General features: G+C 42.3%; 2 protein-coding genes and 1 long non-coding RNA gene across 20 annotated transcripts in view; 1 reads left to right on the forward strand and 2 right to left on the reverse strand.

Annotated features, from left to right (window-relative positions):
• The window catches only part of NKAIN4 (sodium/potassium transporting ATPase interacting 4), a 47128-nt gene extending 41502 nt beyond the window's left edge, over window positions 1–5626 (forward strand). Inside the window, exons 7-8 of one of the 3 annotated variants that reach the window (XR_014698624.1) lie at window positions 3743–3839; window positions 4290–5626. Coding sequence is in view for 2 of the 3 variants with exons in the window: in XM_084538245.1 (XP_084394371.1) it covers window positions 4290–4303 (14 nt within the window). In the remaining variant the exon portion in view is untranslated. The remainder of the gene's footprint in view (window positions 1–3742; window positions 3840–4289) is intronic. The other 2 variants (XM_084538246.1, XM_084538245.1) reach the window with 2 other exon arrangements.
• Window positions 5627–7889: 2263 nt separating this feature from the next.
• BIRC7 (baculoviral IAP repeat containing 7) lies at window positions 7890–16710 on the reverse strand. Of its 16 annotated transcripts, none has more exons than XM_084538240.1 (8): window positions 16392–16710; window positions 14619–15144; window positions 11829–11928; window positions 11149–11227; window positions 11006–11051; window positions 9828–10043; window positions 8861–8917; window positions 7890–8360 (listed from the first exon to the last, which is right to left on the reverse strand). In XM_084538240.1, the coding sequence occupies exons 2-8, from the start codon at window positions 15133–15135 to the stop codon at window positions 8161–8163; spliced, it is 1215 nt and encodes a 404-aa protein (XP_084394366.1). In that variant the 5' UTR covers window positions 15136–15144; window positions 16392–16710; the 3' UTR covers window positions 7890–8160. The 16 variants fall into 16 exon arrangements, with proteins under 16 accessions (XP_084394366.1, XP_084394363.1, XP_084394364.1 ...); XM_084538237.1 differs by having other exon boundaries at window positions 7890–8363; XM_084538238.1 differs by having other exon boundaries at window positions 7890–8363; window positions 16383–16582.
• Window positions 16711–23530: 6820 nt separating this feature from the next.
• Window positions 23531–25007, reverse strand: LOC311445785. Its single transcript, XR_014698625.1, has 3 exons — window positions 24874–25007; window positions 24659–24751; window positions 23531–23632 (listed from the first exon to the last, which is right to left on the reverse strand). It is a non-coding gene; the product is annotated as an uncharacterized lncRNA (long non-coding RNA).
• Window positions 25008–25079: the final 72 nt, after the last annotated feature.

A 25079-nucleotide genomic window follows, 5' to 3' on the forward strand; every position in this document is an offset into this window, starting at 1 on the left:
ACACACCAGCAAATTAAAATGAGTGTTAATTTGTATGCAGGACAGGGAAAGTTTGCTCTTCAGGTTTCATTTGTGTTGGAATTCTGTTGCCCACAAGAACAGCAGCTTTTTTTGTGCCATCCCAAGAGCTCAGCTGAGAGGGGGGAGCAGGAAAGGGAGGCATCCTCAGCAGCTCCTCTCACACCAGTGTAATAGAGCTGTTGTTGAAGCCCTGCTTTTGCCCTCAGCTCCTCTCCTTCCACTGCTGACGGCACACGAGTGCACTTCTACACAGTCCAGTTTAAAGCTGGTACTTATTGAGAATCTCAAACAAAGGCTAGCATTATCCATCTAAAGCAGCAATAAGAGTGATTTTTTTGTGCTTCTTGCATCAAGCTGCCAGAAGGCAGTTCAATCTGCAGGAATTTGTAAAAGCAGCCACCCAGGAAGGTTGTTTTGGGGAATAATATTAGTAGAGAGTTCTGCCAAAAAGAAAGATGGGAAGATGGAGGAGAAAAGTGGGGTTGGAAGAAGAAAAACTACCCGCAGATAAATCTGTAGGTGTCGCCCTGTAACGTAGCACAAGACCAGAAGAATAAGTCATTGCTGCAAAGCAGTTAAATTCCCTGTAACTTTGGGGGTGCAATAGCATTATTAGAAGAGATGCTACAGGAGATTAAATATTGATTTCCCTCTCATTTTGTCACAGTGGGATGGAACTTCCTACAGTCTGCAGAAGCCGTGGAACTTCTGTAGGCAGCTCCCTGATTTATTGGCTTGGCGCAGCGGTGTGCTTTTACAGTACGGGGCTTGGGCTGCTTTTTTACTTAAAATGACAATTCCATATGTGAAAAAAAGCTGGTAATTATGAAGTTTTCTGTATGGGGAGATGTTAATCCCCACTGAGAAGCTAGCAATGTAAAAATTCCTTACAAGGGTCTTAATAAGATGGTAAGCTACTGAAGTGCACAGCTAATTCCGTTCATTTCCATTGTTCAGACCATCACTCACACACTGATAGCTTCTGCCAGCACAATATAATATTTCTTTCCTGACTAACTAGAGGTGAAAACAGCTGCTAAGGAGTAGATAAGATGACCTTCTATAAATTTCACAGCAGCCAAACACTAATTTTTGTTTATTCCAGACTAGTTATTGCCTCTCTTCCACGTGCAGGAGTGGGAGTAGGAGTAGATACCTACCTGATTCTCAGCTAACGATGCTATAGAGCTTTACAACATGGGGCACTGAGGGCCAGCTGCCCTTGTCCCGCTATGAAAGTCATTTAATGATGGCTGAAAACATTCTGTATCCTTCCAAGAAGATGCAAAACAACAAATACATCCAAATTCAAGTTTAATTTTTAGAGCAGCTAGGGGTCAGGAGCATGTGCTTTGTTTTTTTCTCGTTTTTGTTGATGGAAGCCCTGAATGAAACCAAGTACATTTTACAACTGACTCTGAGCTAACTGCAGCTATGAACTTCCATTTTTAATTTTAGGATGGCATCACCCCATTTGACAGTAGTCAGTTTGTCCTGATGATGATCTTGTCCTGTTGCCACAACTGTCTAACAGAATCGCTTTCATTCATTCCCTGTCTAATTGCATTACCCTCTACAACCTAGTTTTACCTGTCCTTTTCCAGTGAGATCACACTCCTTCCTCTCTTCTGTGTCCTCTCCCTTGTCTTGGCTTGCATATTTCCCTACTTTCTCTCTCCAAATTAGGGATTTCCATACTCTGAAGGCCCCCCAGAACAGTGACATTGGCCTACGCTGGTATGCATTGCTTAAATCTGGGACTAGACCTGCTCCCGTATTGACTACCCAGCCTCTGAGTCAAGTAACTTTTCAATACACTGTCAAAGTTCGAAGTAGAATGTGTTCCTTGGTAATGTACTTCCGTGGTTATCAGCTGCTAAATTTGGCATTTAAAAGTGTGCACCCGTACTTCTGGCCTTCAGCTTCTACCCCCTGCACTGAAAGATGCTCTCACATACCTTTCACATACCTTTACCTTGAATTAGGTTGAAAAAAACACCTCCCAACACTGTTACTGATAGCAGATACTTCCAGCCCATAATCCAGTTATCACCCAGCTTTATCTCAAGCTGAACTCCTTCACTTCAGTGGCAAGGAAGTTAACAGAATGCCACACAAGTGATAAAAGCCAGGTGTTATTTCTCTTTGAAATAACAGTTTCGTACTGGTGCTTACAACCGCATGATTTTGAGGATTCTTCATCTTAATTAGCCTCTCCACCACTCACACAGTGGCACTGTTCTATAAATACAGTTATTTCAGATTCCACAACCGTTTCTGTTGTGCATGTCATTGACTTTAGGGGATTTTGAGTGGGATAACTCCTATTTCAAGTCACAGGCTTAAGAAAGCCTTCTGGAAGTTTTTCTGTGTAAGAATACTTTCACCACCACATTGCACTAATTAATAATAAAATATTAGGCTACTTGATGGAAGTTAAATCTTTAGTGTATGACTTTCTGAGTGAAAGTACTTAACCACAGGATAATAAAGCAGTTATTTAAAGCCAAAGTAATTCTCCTGAGACCAAAAGAGAACATTCCCAATGAGATTTCAGGAAGGAAGGAAAGACTGAGCTCTCGCCTTTCCTTAGCTAAAAGACCAAATTCAGGCCACGCCTGTTTCCACTACCATCTCCTCTTAGGCTTCATTGCAAAAGGCATCAGGGCTGCTTTTCTTGGTCATTTGCAGTAACAGAGCTCCCATTTGAAGCAAGAGAGATCACATTATAACCACGGAAGGGTTAACAGCCAGCTTTGAAGTTTGACTAAAGCTGTTATCTCCCAGTACCCTGCAATGCCTGCCAAGACAGTAGGAGGCCCAGATCATCCGATAACTTGTCAGCACTTCCTGCCTGCTGCATCCATTCAGGCCTTTGACATCATTCTCTCAATGTGTTTCAGTACTGGGTAAGCTCAGTTACAATACAGATTAGTCTCATAACATGATTCTGTACGTAATTTATTGCAAAACCAAGAGCTAGCTGGATGATGGGAAGTAGCCTCTACTTAAAATGTAGAGAGATGGGCAATAAATACAAATAATAAATACATCTCCCTGCCTTTGAACACCACACTTACATGACCCATAATGAATTGCAAAGTTGTAAGGCTCCTGTCCACAACATGGGCACAACCTGGCACACTGAATACTCTCGTAAAGCTCATAAGTTATCGATGTAACTTTATTTATTGAGCCAGATTTCACTGACTTTGCTTCCCTTAGATCTACCACTGGAAAGGGCCAGAGGGTAACCAAGGGTGTGACTTTTATCAGATGGAGACACCAGTATTGACAGGGTAGCAACAGGAGGCACTGCTTGATTAGGGATCCAAGGCTCTCAGGGGTAATTGCTTCCTTTAATAACCCTCAGCAGCTCTTCTGCACTGCAGCCTGCCTGCTAGCCCCAGGCACAAAGCAGCTGTGAGCATGCTGAATTAGAGGAGTAAACCCCATACAACAGTCACCCACTTAAACTGCATTGAAAGTGGGTTTTTCAGTAGATAAACTTGTACCTCTCAGCTTCACTGAGAGGTACAAGTATGCAAATAGCCAGACTGAAACACCGTGGGAGGGAGTGGGAAAAACTAAAACTTCTTTAGGATTCATTTTTTCCTCCAAACTTTTTTTTTTTTTTTTAAATGACCAAGATACTAAGCCCACTTTGGAAAACAAGAACACAACACTACATACATCAAAATCCTTCTGCTTTTCTTTCTAGGTAGACTTTCCCCCCTTCCCCCCAACAAAAACATTTGCTGAATATCAACCTGAATTTGCAAACTGTTTTGATCAACCTGAAGCTGCATGTTTAAGAGGTGATGTTTCAGCTGAAAGCCTTCACTCATCCTTAATGCTGGCTACAAAAGTAGATATGCTTATACTGATGCTTCAGCACTGAAATTGCAGTGATGTGCTTTAAGAAGCTACCTCATTCCAGAGATGCCCCTAGCTTTTAAAATTCCTAACCAAATTTTGAGCAGCTCCAAAGGCTGAAGATCCATGGACCTAACACTCCAGCTCATAACTATTCCTTCATCTAACTGCAGTATATTCAGGTCTGGTATATCCATAACATTCTTTCCAAACTTGCACACTAATTAACCCCATTACCTCTGATCTCAGTCCTATTCCTCATTTGTAACCCATTGTATTTAAAAGCCCACAACGGGGAAAAAACAGAACCAATTTTGTCCTCGTCTTCACAGTTTAACTCAAGTTTAATACGAGATCCGTATTGATGCCCTGCCTCACTTTTTCCTCTACAGGCCTGCGTAAATAAAGAAGAGCCAGAGGATGGATAAATCTTGCACTCCAAAGGTGCTGCAGGAAAAAATCCCCTGTGGCCTGGATCTCCAGCAGAGGAAATGCAGGATGGAGAACTCCATTCCATTTGTTGTTCCTTCTCTTCTTTTCATATGCAATGAATGTACACCGAAGGATGACCACGCAGTCTGTTCTTAACTCTACAAGTGCCCTGATGAACCATTCCTACCATAGCCTGGTGGTACTCGCCAACAGATGGCAGCGGCCTGAAGACCTCAGGCAGAAGAAGTTCACCAGGAGCCTCTCTCAAGAGATACAGTAGAAGTCGGAGCTGCTTCCTTCTGCCACGGATCCATAGAGAAGGAAACACCATAACACCCTGGGACATCTCATGTTTTGTAGTTAGTTTCTTCCCTTCTCCTTTCCCTTGTTCTGGAAAGAGCCTAAATCCCTTAACACAACCTCAAGTCTTCCCTGCCTGTATTGAACTAGGTAAGGGCTATTTGCATTTGAGTTGTTTAGGCTCCTTGCACACCCTCAACTTTTTTTTTTTTTTTTTTTTAAGTTATAGATGAGAGCTCTTCCCTTTCTTCCCCTCACCCAGGACTCTCTTCCCCTCTTCTGCTCTTTATCAGTTATTCACTCCTTAGTAGTAAGAACTGACTTCAATGTTCTGTGACTTAAATACTATAAATGCTAAACAGCTAAAAAAAACTAGCACAAGCACCAAATCTTTACTCAGCACGGAGCTTAGCCCCATTTCAATGTGCCAAGCCATTCTCAGAGCAGCTGTAGCTTACTCTGGGTTTGCCCATCCACATTAAATTAACACTGGTGTAACCGTATGCACAACTGCTACCTGCTGCAGGACCCTGGAAAACACCCCTGGTTCCTCCTGGATCACATTTTTGTTCCTGCTTTCTTCACCACACAGCCACGCTTCAGGCACAGTCCCAACAGTTTCTTGCTGGAAGGCATTTCTGTGATAGGATAACTTGGACGGGAGGGAACAGGGACTAGGAAAGGGGTGATATAACTGTAATTAAGTTGCATTAATGAGTTGCAGCAATTAAAAAAGTGTCAGTTTTGTTAACTAAATCTCCTAGCATGTTACGTGTCAAGCAGCGGGAGCGCTCGTCCAGCCATTCATGGCATTCCTTGGCTGGTACACTCCACATGCTGTCGTAATTCTTTGTCTTGCCTAGTCCAAGGTTCCTTGGGATTTCTGAACAGTGCTTCACAGAGGAGTCAAGCCAGAAGCCATGCTAGGGAAGGAAAGTGTGGTGGAAGGATGGAAAAAAAGAAATAAAAACATTAAGTGCTAAAGTCAATGACAAAATGACGCACCTTTATTTGTCCCATTCGGAAGGGATCCAGGAAACAAAATGCTGTTCTATAAAATTAGTGCTAATAGAATATACACAATTTATATGCAACGTGCATTCCAGATGCCTACTGCAGCCAAACATTTCATGTTCTGATCAGGTGCAGATACAAGCAGCATGTTCCTGAAGTTTTCTAAGGGTGTTTTTCCTTCTGGCCAGTCCAAGCCACAGCTTCTGATGGAGCAGAACAGACAGCTGGGAGTTGCTGCTTTGCCACCAGTTTCCTCAATTTGAGGAAGAAAAAGCTCTGCCTGACCAAACATACTACCTCTACCTTCAGTGCTGTGCCAACCTAAAAAAAAAAAAAAAAAAAGCAGAACAAGTTACTACACCATTCAGAGAGGTGGCATAGCAGTGTGGGTACACAGCTGCTTAGCACTTTCTCCACCTCTACTTTGATTCAGCCCATTCCTATATTACGCTTCCCTACTTGCCCCGCTTGATGTTCCCTAAAGGGGTAGAAAAAAAGTGCTCATCATCAAGATTTTTGCATTAAAACTTAAAGAAAGGCAAAATGAATTTTAGAGGCCCCAGATAAATGATTAGAAAATCCTTAATTTACACTCCCTGGTTTAATAAAAATCTTTTCCTCAGAAATTCCATCAGATGCCAGCATTCTTCACTGGCCCTGTTTGAGAACAAACAGAACTCAGCACAAGTGGTGGAGAAAGCAATGTTTCAGCTCTGAAGAACTGAAGTGTTTCACTAATCATTTAGCAAAGGAATTACTACACAGGGGAATTATTCTAGATGGTAGCGCAAAGTCAGAAAGGAATTCCTCAAGTTATTTTGTTGTCTGTATGTTTAATACTCTCTCATCTGACCAAGACTTAATGCCACAGCTACTACAGAAGCTAAAAACATTTCCTAAGTACTTTAACAAGACTAAGCACAGAGCTGTGCACTTAACAGCATGCCTCTTGACTTCAAAATCCTGCAGTAAAGATTAATTGTATACAAGTCTGATGACTGAATAGCTTCTCAACAACTACCCTTCCCATTCTATGATGAACACAGGTAATTACGTACCGTTCACTAGAAGTAAAACAAAGGATCAGGTGAGCTTCTAATATTTAGTATTGGCAACTGCTATGAAAAAAGTCACTCTGAGAAGACAAAGCGAGACAAGACACTACACATCATATTCCACGCTTAATTACCTCCTCTGGGTTTTGTTAGCAAAGACATTCCTTCTTCATGCTCTCACAGCCCTTCCTGCTGGTCTGCTTGTGCTAGACCTACTACTGTCAGTACTGCAAGGCTACACAATAACTATTCTGTTAGGGCAGAAACTCCCTGTTTGCATCTCCAGCAAGCCGTGAGATTAGGAGCAACTGAAAGCTTTGCTCAAGTGGGTTCTTACCAGAGGTTAGGAGTGCCCTCTGTTGGTGACAGGCATCGCTTGGGACTACTGCTAGTCAAACCAACTTTAATAATAATAAAAAAAAAGCCTAGAAATAGCTGGCCAGTTTAGCCTCCTGTCATCCCGTTGATGCTCAGGCTGTGTTCCAGCTATGCAGAGCTGAAGTTTAAGAGCAAATAACACTAATCCAACACTGAGCTGTTTTCCCCTCCACAGATTAGTACGCCCACTTAAAATGTATGCAGCTTTCACTGCTATTTTTAGTGGCAAAATAAAGCCAATGATAGCTTGAACCCAGATGCAATGCTTAATTTAGCACAGTGGTACAGCTCTGCTCACTGCAAAAGCTGCTGGCTGGCAGGAGACCCACCAGCTCCTTGGAGTTCGAGAGTTTAAACTGCTCAGCTGGTAATTTCTCATCGTTGCCAAAAGCTGCATTAATATTTACCTGACACCTTAAAGTTAAGGAGATGAGGCTTTGACCCTGTTCAGTGCCTGGGGTTGGACCTAAACAAGTGACTCCAGAGCTCGTGCTCCAGTCTTCACAGCTGTGTTTAAGTAACAGGTATCAAATCTCTCAGTCACATTCAGATGCAGAATTATTCCCACTTACACAACTTGGCATGCTTGGTCCTTATCCTCCTCCCTTCTTTTGGGGTTAGGAGTCTGCAGGTCCCTCACAATATCTTCTGTGAATTCCCAAGGAAACTGGTGGATAGTATAAGGTTGTTTCTCCCTCTACATGCTTCTGTAACTTGGATTTCCGTCCTTCAGTGTTACCTACAACTTGATTCCACTCTGACATTGTGGGATCCGCACCAGCAGGGCACATACAAGAATCAGATACTCAGATCTCTATAAGATAAGCCTTTTATTCAGTGAAAGAACAGCTAATTTAAAGACATTTTTCCCCTGCAGTTAGCAAGCTATAGTACTGGCAAACCTTTATTTGCTACATGACAGAATATTACATTTAAAATCATCACTTTATTAAATGTGCCTCCTGGCACTGGCTAAGTTTTAGGCCAGGCTGCCCTGCAAATAAGACAGTATTAAACTACTTTTCTTCCTCTGTTTTATGAGTGGATTGCTTAGATTAATGTTTCCTCTTTAGCACATCATAGCTCAGGACATGAAAGTCCTCACACTCTGCCGGATGACTGCTCTGCAGATCGGGCACAGTCTCAAGTTGAGGGCACACTCTCTACAAGCTACCAGGTGGCCACATGGAACAAACACAACAGACACGTCTCTTTCCATGCACACTTTGCATGTCCTTTCCTCTTGCAAGCGGCGGAGCTGTTCTTCCGTGCTCAGCGGAGCTGCTTCTTCACCAAAAAGAAGAGAAAACCCAAAGAGTTAGTATCATGACAGCTCTAGAGGGCCAGTCCTGTCACCTTAAGTAGTCACAAAGCAATTTGCTCATCATTTTGTTCAGTGACTGACTGGGAAAGTGTCAGAAGTACCTTTCTCAGGCAAATTTCACTCAAACTGAAAAGCTACAGCTATTACAGACTTACTCTTACCTACCTAAGGCTCAGCATATCTAATCATGTTGGACTGAGTAGGGACAGGTGTCAATATTGTAGTATAAAGATATGTAACATCCCTGATTAAAAAAGCTATTTTAAAATAATAGCCTGCTTCACAAAGGAAATCTAATTCCTCAACAAGGTCCCTGTGTTCCACCACCGTTTGGACTGCTACACATTCCTTCTCAGGATTAAAACCAACAAATACAATAACCACTGCTGCTGTTCCTATAAAAACCTATCCTGACTGTATCTGGGCAGTTCCCTCACCCACCACTGTCACCCCAGTGCACCTGGTTCCTTTTGTTGCTCAGACTGCATTTCTTCTCTTGACCATGAGGTTTCAGCATCTGTAGAACCAGGAGAGAAGATGGCATTAAAATGCTACCCCTTCCTTCCCTCTTCAGAGGGTACTGTTGAAAGAGATGCGATGTCCTTGATGTCAGTGCCACTCAGTCAAGCACTTGTTTACAGAACTGTTAACCTCATGCACTCAGCCTGGTCAAGCCAATGCTTTCTGGTGCTTAGGGCACTGTATTTTTGTAAGGAGGTTGACATATGTCCAAATCGAATTCTCTCCTCAGAGGTGGTTTATCTATCAGACAGCAGGAGTCAGCACCTGCTCACTCACTATTTAATCACTCTCACCTTTGAGAGAGTCATTTTATTTTTTGCTTTAGCTAAAGGGGTGGCCTGCTGATACAGAGACAGGAGCTTTGGAAAGTAGGCTTGTACCAGAAAAAGTCTATGGGAAACTACATCTTAGATAAACTTCACTTGTCACAGAGGCTCCATAAGACAAGTAACACAAGACAGACATAAATAAAACACATTATCCAAACAGAACTATGGGTATTTTTGATGAAGTCCTTGATTGGATTTCAAATAGGCTTAGAGTACACATTCATCCTAAAAGCCTTGCTTCACACAACTGCCTCTGTCCGCCCATCTGCATCAACTGATGTGAGGATGTGAGTTTGTGCAGAAACCCTACAATGTTCATCTGCTACTGCAGTTACGGGCAGACAGCTTCAATACTGTCTGCTACACCACAGCCTACTGGAGAGGTGCAGTTACTGATACTACAGTAATCACAGCCCCTTATTCTTCAGCCTCTTCAGGCTTAGGTGCATGACTGCTGTTAATTCCAGCCTAGGAAGAGAGGAGGCAGACCCTCAGGACAGTCCCAACAGCGCTCAAGATCAAGTGAATGAGAGGTTAAACTTCCATCAAGAGCATGGGTGGGCAAATCAGGCATACCTCTGCTTTCCTTCACACTGTTCTCTTCCAAATCTAGCTGGAGCAGATCAGAAATCAGTTCAGACTCAGACAGGTAGTGAGTCCCAGTCAGCATGTACTTGTTGCCTACCAGGCTAAGCATCAAGAATGGGTCAAAGCCCATCTCCAGGACATTGCGTGCTACAGAAAACGGATCCACAGAAGGAAGAGACAGCGATCTCCAGTTCCTTAGAAGATCTGTAAAGCAGTGAGCAGATACTTCACCAAAAAAAAAAAAAAAAAAAGCAGGGGAGGGTAACTGGGCGAAGAGCATGCCGCTCTCTGAAGTCATTCATATATAAAGTGGCATTAATTTCACAACATTCCTCAAGTTATCTATATAGGCAGACCAACATCAAGATTTACAGCTTTTACTTCCAACCATAACTCACAAGTCATTGAAAGCAATTCCATGAGAGCCAGGAGACTAACTTCAGGTGTATTATTGGACAGTGCCAGTGAATGAAGTCTCCATGTCTGGCCCTAGTCCAGAATCTTGTTTTCATATCCCAGAACAGAAGCCTCAGAACTGCTTTCATGAAGATCAAGAACACTCAAATTGAAGCCTCTCTCACCTCATAATGTAGCTCAACCATTCATCAGTTAACACTAAGTGGGAAATTCAGCTGGCAGCCTGTTCAAAAGGCATAAATCTTTCTTAAGGTCACCTAGTGGACAAGCTCTTCAAGAGCATGAGGAAATCAGTTTTCCAGTTACACGAGCCAAATTTCACCTACTTAAGTTTTCAGCAGCAAATAACAGATGGTAATAGATCCCCAGAACCAGTCTGGGACCTTCTAGCTGTTCTCTGGTCTACTGAATACACTTCAAACACTGCAGTCTGAACAACTCCACAGACAGAAACAGAACCATCAGAGCACCAACAAGTCCAGGTAGGGTTAGGCAAGCAGCCAAAAGTCACATCATCATCCAGACTAGCTGAATGTTCTGTTTTGAACAGGATAAAAGGTCTCAAGAGCAAGTACATTTGCTTCTTGTGCTAGAGACCATTTCCTAAGAATAAAGAGAAACTGCTTCTAGAACATCAAAACACCTCTCAAGAACACCAAGTCTACAGAGTGCACAGAAGCTGGGGTGAGGTGGAAGAACAAACACCACTTTTGACAGAAGACAAGACTCCACGTAATTACAGCACCAACCTTGGGAAGCAGAAGAGTCTTGTTCAGTCTGATCCCTGGAACGTCCCTGAAAACATCACAGGATGGTCACAGAAGAGCAGCACATACACCAGACTTCAGCTAACAAACTCCCATTCACTACACACAAAATATTCATGACTTACTGGAGGGCGAGCGCTGGCAAAGGACTCCTGAACACTGTTAACAAATTCTCTCCCCCTCGACCCCAACAGAAATTCACACCTGTAAGCAGAAAGTTTTAAATACATTAGTACAGGGTATCTCAAGAGCTGGCTTTAAGACAACACATGGAGAGAGACTCCGAACACACACACACACACACACACTACATTTTAGGAGAAATAGGAGAGTCAGCAGGTGAGGAGACATGATTAAGTTGTCAGGCCAACCTTTGGTTCTCCCACAGGTGAAGAGAATAACACAGACTAAGTGGCAGACCTACAAACAAGTTTTCTGTCTTGGCCCACTACTAAAACCTGAACATGGTCCCTTACCCTGGAACTTTGGCCTTAAGGATTTGGAGCCTCTCAATGTTTCAGAGACTTTGAGATGGTTACAGACTATAGCAACAGCTTATGCAGTTAAACATAACAGAATTTACTTAACTAGCTTCCCACTTGGCTCTAGCCAGGTAGAAAAACCTAGAAACTAAGCTATAACAGGGCCTGGACGCAGCACCCTTTACTTGTACACCTGTGTCTGACTGCCTTGTCCCTCAGCTGGTGGTACTTTTGTCTCATGGAATAAGAAAAACACAGACAACACACACAATGTGCCTTTTGGCCTTGCTACAAGACAGATTTGTCAGCCAAGACCAAGTTACCTTGGATTCCATTTGGCATGCTCCCTCCACGGGTCATCTCCAACAGCCCAGTTCCTCACACTTCCATTACAGTAATAACACCTCACCACATCCCCTTGTCCTGAAAGAGACATCAAACAGTGTATGAGATCTCACATCACCTGATGCTCCCCTAGCCCTAGATGAGAAGCTGGGGAGAGATTCAGTACAAACCCCAGACTCCAGGACAGACCAGTTGAGCACATGACAAATTTATCAGCATTGTACAAGTTGTTTAGAGGCAGGAAATCCAAAGATAGTCAGAAATCCCAGAGCTGCAGCTGGCTGAGATGATTCCAGAGCTGGGTCACAAGCTAACAGCCCACATGTGATCATCTAGTTCACGTGCACACACACCTACATTTAGAGCACAGCTATAAGCAGTTATACCTATAAACACACCATTTCTAACCATGATCTGCTAGAACCAGCAGACAACACACACAGCTGCTATCCCATAAGCATAAAGTTTTATGGCAATATGGTCCCGAGCTCCCCACCTTGCTACTGCAAGTCTCTTCACAATCTGATTAGTTCTCAGCTGTGCTTGGCTTTGATTTCTCTACACTGCCCTAAGGATGATGGAAGTTTCAGTGCAGCCTGAACAATTTCAGTAAATTTGGGTCAGAGACATGATCTTCTGAACATCAGAGCACCATTTGGCTTATTTTGAGCATTTGGTTCCACTGCTCTCCAGCTTAAGTGGCAGCAGAGGATTGCCATCACAGGCTGCTGCCTAACAGTCCCCAGGTGAGCCTTTGTGGGGGGCTCTTAAACAGCAGATCTGCAAGTGAGAAATCAAGTCCAGCACAAGGCAGCTTTTAGCTGCAGACAGTGCTTTATGGTTTATCCTGTGCTCCTGGCCAAGCTGGTCTTCTCTGTTCCTTGAAATTTAATAAGGACAGAAACAGCAGCAGGTAAACTGAAGTAGCTGATGCTCTTCTGCTACAGACATGCTGCTCCCTGCTGTGAGCAGACAGGTGCAGATTTTTAGTATTTAACTGCATTTACCACAAGATTGAGGTTACAAAGCTTCAGTGAAAGTCTTACAGAAGTAGAAAGCCATTAGCTTGAGTTAAATAAGTTTGTTTGCTAAGAGGAGCAGGTCAGTTATTTAGACAGACCTTCCTACATGCACACCAGAGGTGCAGATTTGAGATGCAGCAATCACAACATTTAGAGATGAAAGGAAAGGGCAGCCTTGCTAAGAAATAGTACTCAAATGGAGAAAGAGGCAAGTCAGTTTTACTGCAATGATGAGAGCATGAGACATTCGTGATACCCAGGATTTTTCTCAAAGAGGGAACTTTAGTCTGTAGACGCAGACTGCCACTTCCCTCCACATCTCAGTTACTGATGTGCAGATATGAAACCCATAGATCCCTTCATCACATGGAAGAAGGAACATTTCTAACACAATTATCACTACATTAGATCACAAAAAAAGGATTTCCCACCCACAACATTTAATTACAGTCAGTCATGATTATACTAGAAGGATTTCCTCCAACTGCTCAATCCAGGAAGCTGGATTCACACTTTCTCCGACTTGATACCTATCCAGCAAAGCTTTCAAGGAGGAACCACCATACATTCATATGATAACAAGAAACATTACATATTTTGCTCAAAAAAGCATCTTTTCTAGTTTGGTAATACAAGTCCAGTGTCCTTATTCCTTATGAACATGAGCCACAAATGGGTTATCTACCTATAAATTTCCTTGAGTTGGATTTTTGAGAAGGCTGAGGTGTGAGCCTGGGCTTACGCAAAACATGGCATACAAAGGAAGTGCCTCAAACCCTTCTAAAAGTGCAAGCAATAAATAGGCTCAACACCCATTAATTCCAGTAAAATATATGCTTAAAACACATCATCCTTCCATTCCTGTCAGTAAGGGGAAAGGCAGACTTACTAGTGGATTCATCAGTACCCAAAAGCCAGAGTTCAGCATACGAGGGTCTTCTGCCCAAGCAGTACATAAAGCAGCACGTGCAGAAGGAAGGATGTGGTTTCTAACCATACCAAGTGTACTTGCAAGTATCTGGGCGAGCAATAACATTAAACACATCTTCAAAAACTACCTTGAATAAGAGTTTTAAGAAACACTGCGGATTTCAAAGTAGAGCTTCAGCTAAAAAAGGTGCTAATTCATCAGGTTTGCTTCCGTGTCTAGGAGCTACAAGCTGGTGTAAAGATACCAGCTAACATACACATTCATATCACCAGAACAGAGCCAGAAACATTTCACCACCAAAGTGCTGGTAAATACTTCAGCATAAAGCTGTGAGAAGCAAAGGAAGCAGCACCAATAGCCAGGCAGAAATCTTAAAGTGCTGCAGGATCCCAAATCAGCAGCACATTCACGAAGATATTGTGTGACAGCAAGATAGAAATGCAACTGATCCTGCTTTACAGGGGACCACACTTGCAGAGGACAGCATGCTTCTTTGAGGGCTTTGGCAGAGTATGTTAGGTTGATGTGCAGCGTGGATAAAACACTCACACTGTGCTGTTAGCCAGCAATCTCAAGTACTTGGTTACAGCCCCTGCAGAGCTTTTGTTGTTTGCTCTTCAGAATGTTTCAGGTAAGCAAAACTTGCACAAGGCACAGTCAACTCCTCTCTCTAGCCAAGTCTTCTGCTTCTGCATTCCCTCCAGCATTTGGTACAGTAAATTCAGATTTAGCTATGGGTTCCCAGGAAGCACTGTACACAAACATACTTTCACAACATTACACAGATGGAAAGAGACTTTCTTAGGTGTTCCTACCTGTGTAAAAATATCCTGCTCCAGCCAGTTGCTCGGGACGCATCTCACTACTTTGCGGCCAGTTCTGAAATGTTGACAGCCTCATCTCCTCTGTCACCATTTCTGGGTGTGCTGGCAGATTGGGCACGGCTACCTCCTCAATGTCCATCCACTGCAGGAGGCTGAGGAGCTGCCCATCCACACAGTCAAATATTCCCTGGAGAGGAAGCTGTTGCTGGTTCTGCACAGTCCCATGGAAAAGAAATTCACAGAAAGGGAAGAACTTCAGGTGCTCCAACATCGGGCAATCGCCAGCTTTCCAATCCTTCAGGATACCACCACAACAGAAGCACTGTACGCGGTCTTCTGGACCCACAAAATAAAACCCAGCCTCAGCCAAATCCAAGGCAGGCACCGGTGAGCTGTCTGGCCACTGGGAAAAAGTCCTCAGTCTTCTTGCTTTGTCCCTCATGCTGAAATTGAAGAGCTCGAAGTGAGCAGTCCTGAGAGAAGCCTCTGCTGGTACTGTGTCCGCCATGCCCTCGTTCTGAAAGAGAATGAGATAATCCAGAGCAGTCAGCTGGATTCCCAGGGTCAGACAGCACTCACCCTGCATTATTTGTCCTACATCCCCCCTGCTCACCCCCACGCATATTCTGGAAATCTCGTGCTCTTGACAACACTGAGCTTGTTTCAGAATTGCAGCCTAATCGCAGATCTGGTGTTTGTGTACTTTGCTGAGTCCTTGCTAGCATGTCTGAAGGGAGGAGACCTGCACTTTCTGATCCCCTCTGCCAGTTTACCGGAGAGATGCTTGTGGGAACAGATAGTAAAGGAGGAGAGCAAAACCTATGCTACCTCTTGCAGAGCCAATCCAGCTTTCAGCCTCAGATCTGTGAGATAAATCCCCAATCATTTTGCTCAGCCTTCACGCTAGCATTAAACAGACTGCATTTTTGCTCATAAAAGAGAGACAGGGCAGAAAACAGCTACAGCCAAGCAAACACAGAGATCATGTCCAGTTCACAGTACCAGGCTACTCATAACCTTATTATGCCAAATTCACATAACAGAGAAATATCTCTGTTACAGAGAACTCTCCAGGAAACAGCCCAAAATAATTAAGTTCAATTGATAAAGAAAGGCAGCCTTAACTCAAGGAAAGATAGGACCCTTTCTGCCTGTACTAGTTCTACACAAGGGGAAATTAAAGTTAACAAATGTCCAGTTATCTAAGTCCCCATCCTACCTAAGGGAAGGGCCATCCCCTGCAAAACTTAGGCTGCAGCTCAGCTACTGCTTTGAACACTTTCTACATGGCTTGTAAACACACTTTGAAGGGTCATACACTCACATAACAGAATCAAATTGATTGCCCCCCAGAAGATGACTAACAGAATAGAGCATTGAACAAGCTTCACAGTAAAAGGAAAAGAGAGTTACTCCACCCAAAAGCTTACCAGCTGATTTTTTTTTTTTTTTATAAAAAAGATGTGGCACAGGAAGAAGAAACATACGTTTAGTTTTAGCTTACAGAAAAAAAACATAGCTGCTATGGTTTGCCTACTTTAAAGGCATTAAATCTTCTACAAAGCATATAAATAGCTAATAACAACACTCCACACCAACTCAATATATTAAATAGCTATAGCACAAATAAAAGATAATGCTCTCTCACTATCCTCTGCTTACACCTACTTAGCAACATACTTTCAAAGCCACATTACAGCTAACATCAACAATTTTCTACAATTAGGGAAACAAAAGCACAAAAAAAACACACACCTTGCTTACCTGAAGTAAATTACAAACAACTTCCAATAACCAAAGCCCTCCCAACCTAAGTTTCAGGCAATACTCTCCTCTCCTTCACACTACAGAGACCTTACTCCAAGTGAGCAGAAGCCCTCACACAAGGCTAGTGGTGCTGCCTGGCACAGTGGCCATTTCTAAAGCATCTTTTTCCCTGATTGGTTGGGTTTGCATTGAAATTCTCTCTTGGCCTAATAGCCCAAATTTTCTCAATGCAAGTCAGCTGGTGAGGATGTGAAGTTGATCCTGGGGTTTTTCCAGAAAAGAACTGCTTGATGCTAAGAAACAAGTAAGTCCTGTGACATGGACGAGGGCATCGAGTGCACCCTCAGTAAGTTCGCAGATGACACCAAGTTAGGTGCGTGTGTCGATCTGCTTGAGGGTAGGAAAGCTCTGCAGGAGGATCTGGATAGGCTGCACCGATGGGCTGAGGTCAACTGCATGAAGTTTAACAAGGCCAAGTGCCGGGTCCTGCACCTGGGGCGCAATAACCCCAAGCAGAGCTACAGGCTGGGAGAGGAATGGTTGGAAAGCTGCCAGGCAGAGAAGGACCTGGGAGTGATGGTGGACAGTCGGCTGAATATGAGCCAGCAGTGTGCTCAGGTGGCCAAGAAGGCCAACGGCATCCTGGCTTGTATTAGGAACAGCGTGACCAGCAGGGCTAGGGAGGTGATCGTCCCCCTGTACTCAGCTCTGGTGAGGCTGCACCTCGAGTACTGTGTTCAGTTTTGGGCCCCTCGCTACAAGAAGGACATCGAGGTGCTTGAGCGGGTGCAGAGAAGGGCGACGAAGCTGGTGAGGGGCCTGGAGAACAAGTCCTACGAGGAGCGGCTGAGGGAGCTGGGCTTGTTCAGCCTGGAGAAGAGGAGGCTCAGGGGTGACCTTATCGCTCTCTACAGATACCTTAAAGGAGGCTGTAGAGAGGTGGGGGTTGGCCTGTTCTCCCACGTGCCTGGTGACAGGACGAGGGGGAATGGGCTTAAGTTGAGCCAGGGGAGTTTTAGGTTAGATGTTAGGAAGAACTTCTTTACAGAAAGGGTTGTGAGGCATTGGAACAGGCTGCCCAGGGAAGTGGTGGAGTCACCATCCCTGGAAGTCTTCAAAAGACGCTTAGATGTACAGCTTAGGGATATGGTTTAGTGGAGGGCTGTTAGCGTTAGGTTGGAGGTTGGACTCGATGACCTTGAGGTCTCTTCCAACCTAGAAAATTCTGTGATTCTGTGATTCTGTGATTCTATGGTTAAAACCTAGCATATTAGCTGTGGTATCTTGACTTAAGATAGTACTTGCACTCCTTCTGTTTTGCTGTAGTGTTTTTGCCACTAGATATAGAGACTGAGCAGGACTTCATAACACCCAGCCCTTCTGCTCTACCATCTCCTAGGGAAATCACTTTTTTGTCCTTTTTATATGTTTTTTTTTTTTTTTTTTCAGTTAGCAGCTGTGACTTAAACACCATGCTTATGAAGAAACAGAATCTGTTTTAGCGCTCCTGCAGATGTACAGATAATCACTAAAATGTACACATGGTAATAATAGCAGTGACTATGATAGTGTGATGCTAAAAGGCTTTGTGCTTGGATGGCTCTATCATACATCTCAAGTACAGCTGCCTTCAGCATGTTCCTGCTTTTGCAGGTATTCCAATAGTTCCAATTCCAATAGGCAATTGAGTGAAGGAGCTGCTTAGAGACTTGGAAGATTTAGGCTGTCAAAGACTGTGCCTCAGTTTCCCTGTCCCTCTAAGTATTACTGCATCTTCTACCTCAGAAGTGTGGTCTAAGGATTAACTAGTCTGATTCTGATGTCCACTGAAATCTCTTTAGGCCCTGACAATGTAATGGAGTCTCAGTGGGCACAAATTACCCTCCATAGCAAATGTCTAGCCATGTTAAGACAGTTTTCAAAAGCCCCACTGAAACAGAGGAATTTCATTATCAGCTGAGTCAGGTCCAAACACCACTAGTGCATTGCAGTCCTCTGGGGGAGTTGCTTTCAAACCACAGCAGCTGACACTGATCTGTGCCATGCCAGAAAAGCGTGGGAGCCTTGGGAACATTGATCACTGCTGGAAGTAAAAGGGTTCTCAGTAGGACTAGTGATTTTCCTAAATTGCTGATGTTGTGTGCAATTACGATTTCTTCTTTAATTTCCACTTCATACAATAGAGACAAACATAATCATATTTTAAAAGGAGGCTGTCAGACGTTAAGTTATGACATACATCAAATCTGCCACGATGTCACACAGGGGCGTGACAGCAGCTCACAAAGTGCTTGCAGTAATGCTGTGACTACAATAGCATCACTCTATCTTCTTCACCTTGCACTCACACATACATGCTTTGCACCTTACAATTTCCAAGAAAATGTACCATAAAATGAAAGACAATAGCAACAAGAATTTACTGAAGAGTGCTTGAATAGATCATGTTGCCCTTACTTTGGGGATAAACACTAATTCTTTTGCTACTGTCACCTTTACAACTTGAAATCTTTCTATTCCTTTGCTTTCCCATGGTCATAATTCAGAAGGAAGGACTTTAAGGTCAGTCTTGAGAGGTGCAGTTACTTGGAAATGTGGTTGTCTCTACTAACTTTCTGCCTGAGAAGATGCACGTATCTTATTCTAAACTATGCATTTGAGAAAACAAATTGCTTCTGTTAACGTAAGAGCACAGGTGTTTTATGCTCATAAAATGATAAATTGGGAACTTTCTTCTAAGAAGATGTCCTTTTCTTACAGGCAAGCCTATACAAATATTTTAATTAAACATTCTGTTGTTGAAACATTTTTAATTAAATACACATTTATGAAAATCCCTTGAGCAGTAGGGGGCAGTGCTTATATATGAAATTTACAGAATCTTTTAACGAGGAGGTGATTCATTTCTTTTGTCCACAATGAATTTGTATGCAATTGCACATTATCTTCTGCTCCATGTATCCTGTTCTTGAAGAATGTATCCTAAAAATGCAAGATACAGACTTAAAAAACGTCCCTCTTACCGAGGCTGTTAGGGGACTATTTATGGCTTATGGCAAGTTACCTGATAATAGATAAGAATGATCAGTTCTCATCTTATGACACATTTTACAAGCAATGGGTTGGTTTTTTACCGCTTCTAACTGCGTTGTGTCTAAAATTTGATCTCAGGAGGTACTGGGAACGTGGCATGCTCCTGGGTCTGCTGACTTCACAGTCTCACCCTTAGCAGCAGGCTGCAAAGCAGGGATGCTTTCATGAAATGCTTAAAAAGTCTGACCACAGCACAGGGCAGCACTGCTGCACCCACCCTCGTGTTGGTGTAAAGGTGTACTCAGCAGCCAGGTCTGTTCAATTCCACTTCTCCTAGGGGGAGCCTGTGGGGTGGCTGGGGCTATGGTTCCACGTTTAGCCTATATCAAGGGCAAACTATCTCAAAATACATCACAGATATCCTCTGCCTCTGTTTTAAAGATGGTGATATTGAACACAGGGCAGCTGAGTAACTTGTCAGATTTATGAGGTGCCTTGGGCAGTGTCAAGAACAAGCTTGTTGTTTTTTTTTCTTCTATATTGTCCTTTCCCTATCTTCCAAGCCTCTTAAAGAGGGAAAAGCTGTATAAGAGTTCAGAGGAGCTGAAAGACAGCTTCTAAGTTAATTTACAAAATTTGACTGATTCTAGCAATGATGATCTTTTGATCCTTTTTTTTTTTTTTTTTTTTTTTGTAACTGTTAATACGGAGTTCTTTTAACATCATACAAGCTTCAAGACAGGTTTAAGGTTTTCTTTGGAGGACACTCATATAACAGATCTTAGAGGGAACATTTCACCAACAAAGGAATGCTCATAAGGACTACTGACTGTAGCAGAAGAAGTGACAAGTATGATGCAGAGAGAAAAATAAGCCAGCATGCTCAAGAACGAGTGATGGGGTTTTATTTTAGCACACAAAAAATTTTGAAAGCAAGTAACATTCAATAACGTGTTGTATGAAATTAAGATTTTTTTTTTTAGCAATCTGTATATATTTTTAGTTCCTCTTCAGAGGATTAAGATGTCCTACTGAGTTTTTGAGCTTGTCTTAAAATGAAGAGCATAATGAGCTAAAGACAAACAAATGTGGAAAACAGTAAGCATCAACCAGGAGGCCAGGACAGTTCAGTGATAATGATCAACAACATCACCACCATGCCCCTGCATGAGGAAGGCATTAAATTCTACACTGCTGAGCTTGTTTTGGGGTAACTGGAAGCCCGTGCCAGGCAGTGAATTGAAACACTCTAGGAAGAAATAAATGTAAACATAATTAATCAAAAATATATTTGCTAATATCAGCCTGATTTGGAAGGAAAGCAATCAAATACAAGGGCCAGAGTATAGCTGAAGACAGGATGTGAAAGAGCCTAAAAGGGCTGAAGTGACAGGAACCCTTGGAAACACTCCAGCTGAGTTCAGTGTCTCTAATCTTAAAGTTCTACATGTATGTAATGGGATAAAGCTGTTCTGTATGGTTTTAGCTCAAGGAAGACTATTGTGCTTTCATTGCTCAGCTAAAAGTGAATCCAAAAAATCCTGAGGAAAGAGGCTTTTGTAACAGGGGAAAAACAGTGTATCAGCTGGCATTATCAAAGAAGCAAGGAGGCTGGGAGCATGGATTGAGATGCCATTGCTTGACATTGCAGTTGATCTGTAAAGGGGCAGGATATCAAGGAAACTTACAATAATTCCTGTTCCCATTTGTTCAGAACCACCCTTAACTGCTCCATGGAGACAAGCACCCATTTTTCAGAACAAAACAGGGCTCAGTTCAGACCTTGTGAGGTAACTGCTTTCTGGGCTGAGGCATTAAATTAGTTGCCATAGAAGTAGGTGACTGCTTCTGTTTCTCCATTTAGGGTCTTGCTCTTCATCTTCTGGCTGCCTCTTCCTTATCTATTATCCTTGATCTCCCTTCACACTGAATGGCCAGCTGGAATCATCCTGCAGCAAAACACCTGCACTCTGCTGCTCTCATGAGAGCTGCTGGCAATGTATTTCCTGCACCACTAAAACCTTTCAGGACGCCTGTCTGTCTGTCCAGCTGCTTTCCAGTGCAGCACTGAGGGACCACAGCAGGCTGCTTGCTGTCTGTTGACACGAACTCCAAGGCATCCATAAAACAAATCCGCTGTGGACAGGCAGCAGGATCCAATTCAGTGAATGATGGCAAGGCACAGTGAAAAGTGACTGGTCACACCAGAGACAAACACAAAATCATTCCCCTAGGGCAAAGCTTAAAAGTCTCGCTTTGCTTCTCCATTCAGCTCAAGGTCCTTTCTTTTGCCAAAAAAACAAGTAGAGCCACATATCTAAAGGGATCTTCTCTGCTCATCACTGTCTCCCTTGCTGTGCTTTCCACCTGATGACTGGTCATTTTTAATTCCTCACTGGATATTTCAACAATCAAGAACAAATTTAACACATTAATAACATAATAAAAGATTAATCCTTCCCTGTGTTAACAAGCATTAATTCAGGCAAGCTGAAAAATGTTGCTATGAATACACTTACAATAAGCTTACACTGCCAGAACTAATACACAGGTAACAGATGCATGTTTTAAGTGATTTCCTAAGGATTCCAACCTTTTAATCTCCTCCCCTAATACTTTCTTTCAGCCCTAACTACCACAGCATCTGATTGCCTCAAGACTTTATGTACTGTAATGGTTAGGAACAGCTCAAATGTAGCTTGCAACACTATTCATGAAAAGTGCTTAGAATCAAACGCTATTTATATACCAGCCCACAGGAACAGAACACAGTACATATCAAAAGAAAAATCTGCGCAGCACAGCAGATAGTCAAAAATCAGTAGAGGAACTGATAGTACTGGGGTTTCAAAGAAAAGCAAATTAACATTATAGTTCCTTGGAACAAGGAGAATTAGTGTTTCTGCCACAAGTCATTATTATGTTTTGTAGGGTTTCCTAAATTCGTGATTTCAGTGTCCAGTCTATTACAAAAATATGTTATAGAAGATAGAGTGGGTTGAAAGCTGTTTTTTTGGATTTGTCAGGCATTGTTATGACTTTAATAGAACACATTTTTTAATTGGTGGAAAATCAGCCATTGAGGAATATGGAACATCTGATTTTCCCACTAAATTCTGCTATAGTTTGGAACATGTTTTTATGGCACAGAGATGTGCCTAGCTGCCTATTACTTGGGCAACAGGCAGAAAAGTATGTTCTTGAGCTCTTCACACTAACAATCACCTGTTTCTCCTAAGCAAATTGACTCAGAATAGGTTTGCTTTGCCCCATATCAATAATCAATAGCAAGAATGAAAGGTAAGGAAGAAAGATGACAGACCAATGCGAAAGACACCTCAGAAAGATGAAGTGAAAAATGGATGAGACAATTCAAAGAAGTAAGCAAAGACTGACCTTACAAGTTAATTGAAACCACATAACAGCAACAAAGAGTTGCTGATGACAAAGAATGAGAAGGACACTTGTGATCAGTCATTGCTCAGTTGAGGTCCTTGCTACAGCTTTCCAATGAAGTTGTCTTGCAGTGAACAGCACGTGATGAAGATGTCAGGTATCTGTTTACAGGACATGTTCTTTGCATAGCATTTTCCTTCTCATGTTTTCACAAAGCATGCCAGTGACATGAAAAATGGGAAAGAACAGATACTACTGTGTGTGACTGCCTTTATTTTACCCTAAAGTGATGGAAATTAAAGCTGGATCCTTGCTTTGGTTACATTCCACAGGGGGTGTGGGGAGCAGAGAGGGAGATGATTCCAGCATGACAGTGCTTGATTTTATCTCCCTGCTCATAGCAGAAAGGGCAGCATAAGATTCCTGTAAAATCCAATTTAAGAAAAAATGATCTTCTGTAATTTACACACACACTCTTCCAAGATTTCCAAGGGTTAACAAAGGAAGAAAAATGTATTGTTAAATATGTCTTATATGAGAAGAACATACCACTGTGTTTGTCTCAACAAAGCCAAAACAAACAAACAAAAACATGTGCTAGCCCACGGGTTACACTGTTTCTCTCCAAGAGTATTCTGAGAAGAGATAAAACAATTCAATTTAGCTGAAACCATTCTGAATATTGTGTCTTACCCATGTGCTTCAATTGAGGCTCCTTACTGGTTTGTTTCTAAAAGATTGTGTACTTCTCAATGGACAGGCAAGATCATTCTTAAAGTCACCAGGGAGAAGCAGCAACTCACACTTTCCTAATGCAAATGAGAAAAAGCCCAGAAACATGGATTTAGACAAACACATGCATATATACCTGACATGCTCTGACTTCGAATCTAAAATAACAGGTATAGTCTAATAGCTTTAGTTCCCTGTACCTCAGGGTGCTGAAAGAAATACAGTTCTAACGTTCTGCCTACATACACTCATGGCTAGGATGATTCATAGTCACATAGCTGCTATATCAAGACTAGTGAACATACACAATCACATGGACTTCACAGCAGTGCCCATCACCCAAGTGTTCAGGACAAACATTTTCTTCTTTCTAACAGATGTTTCACTCTCATGCCTTGCTGTTTGATTTTTCTCACGTTTATTTCTGAAGCAATGTTCTCTGGATAGCCATTCCAGCTCACCCAGGGACTCTGACGAGCACACACTTACTAAAGGTGGCCATAACATAAACCATTTGGCAAACAATTAAAATGAAACATGCCAGTTAATACTTGCAAGCTAAGACAAAGAACTCAAAGCATCTCCAGGTGCTGAGCATTAATGTAATATTCTTATCTCTTGATGACTGATCAGAAAAAGAACAAAAAGTGGACTGTACAATTCAGATATTTTTATTGGAATAACAAACTCAAACTAACAATTCCTGAACTTCTAAAGACAGAGTAAACTTTGGTTTTAACTGTATCTAAAAGAAGGGATGGTTGCATTGTATAGTACCATTCACAAGGACTAAAATTTATCAATTTTACCCCCAAAAATAAGCATGAAAAGGTTACGAGAAAGGTTTGTAATCTCTGGAACTACTGTTTGGTATGTCACTCTTAACTCTGAGCATTGTACAAGTTGGTACTAGGCACAGTTTGGGCCTAGTTATTACCTCAAACAAGTACACAATATATTATACACATGTTGTGTACCTAATTTGGATTCAATTTTCTCTTAAATATGTTCCTAATGTTGTGTGTATCTGGTAACTGTAAATGGTGTATGTTTGTATTAAGCAACCTACACAAGCATTATATTCAAAGGCAAAAGAGACCTACCAAACTACATGTAAATCCCTGCAGATATTTTGATACTTTCAAGAAAAAGTCAGGTTTCTGGACATTTATTTCCACTCTCCAGATGTCAGGAACCTATATAACACATTACAGGACAGTTTCAGTAAGACTGTTAATCAGTGAAAATTCTGTTATAACTCTTATTACTGCACCAACTTTCAAAGAAGCTAGAATTATATTCTACAAATCTCTAATACCTACTAAAATGTTTCCACTGTTCCGTAGAAGTACTAAGACAAAACTTTTTTTGTGTGTGTGTGGCTTAAGAGGCTCCCAGTCCGCCAGACTCCAATCAAGTAATGATTGAACTATCACTAGTTCAATAGTTCAGTTTTTAAGTCAATAGGGCAATACAGTCTCTTGTAATTACAAAATTATAAACAGTAAGATAGCCACACAGTGC

Source organism: Aythya ferina (assembly GCF_964211825.1).
Source record: "Aythya ferina genome assembly, chromosome: 16".
NCBI lineage: Eukaryota > Metazoa > Chordata > Aves > Anseriformes > Anatidae > Aythya > Aythya ferina.

Bases quoted from the DNA above. Each gene is read 5' to 3' on its own strand.
- BIRC7 (XM_084538229.1), bottom strand. From the start codon at position 15,213: ATGCAGGGTGAGTGCTGTCTGACCCTGGGAATCCAGCTGACTGCTCTG. The intron at 11,929-14,618 runs GTAGGAACACCT...TGTCTCTTTCAG, and splicing joins AGCAGGATATTTTTACACAG to GACAAGGGGATGTGGTGAGG. The intron at 8,918-9,827 runs GTATGCCTGATT...CTGGTTCTACAG, and splicing joins CAGTGTGAAGGAAAGCAGAG to ATGCTGAAACCTCATGGTCA.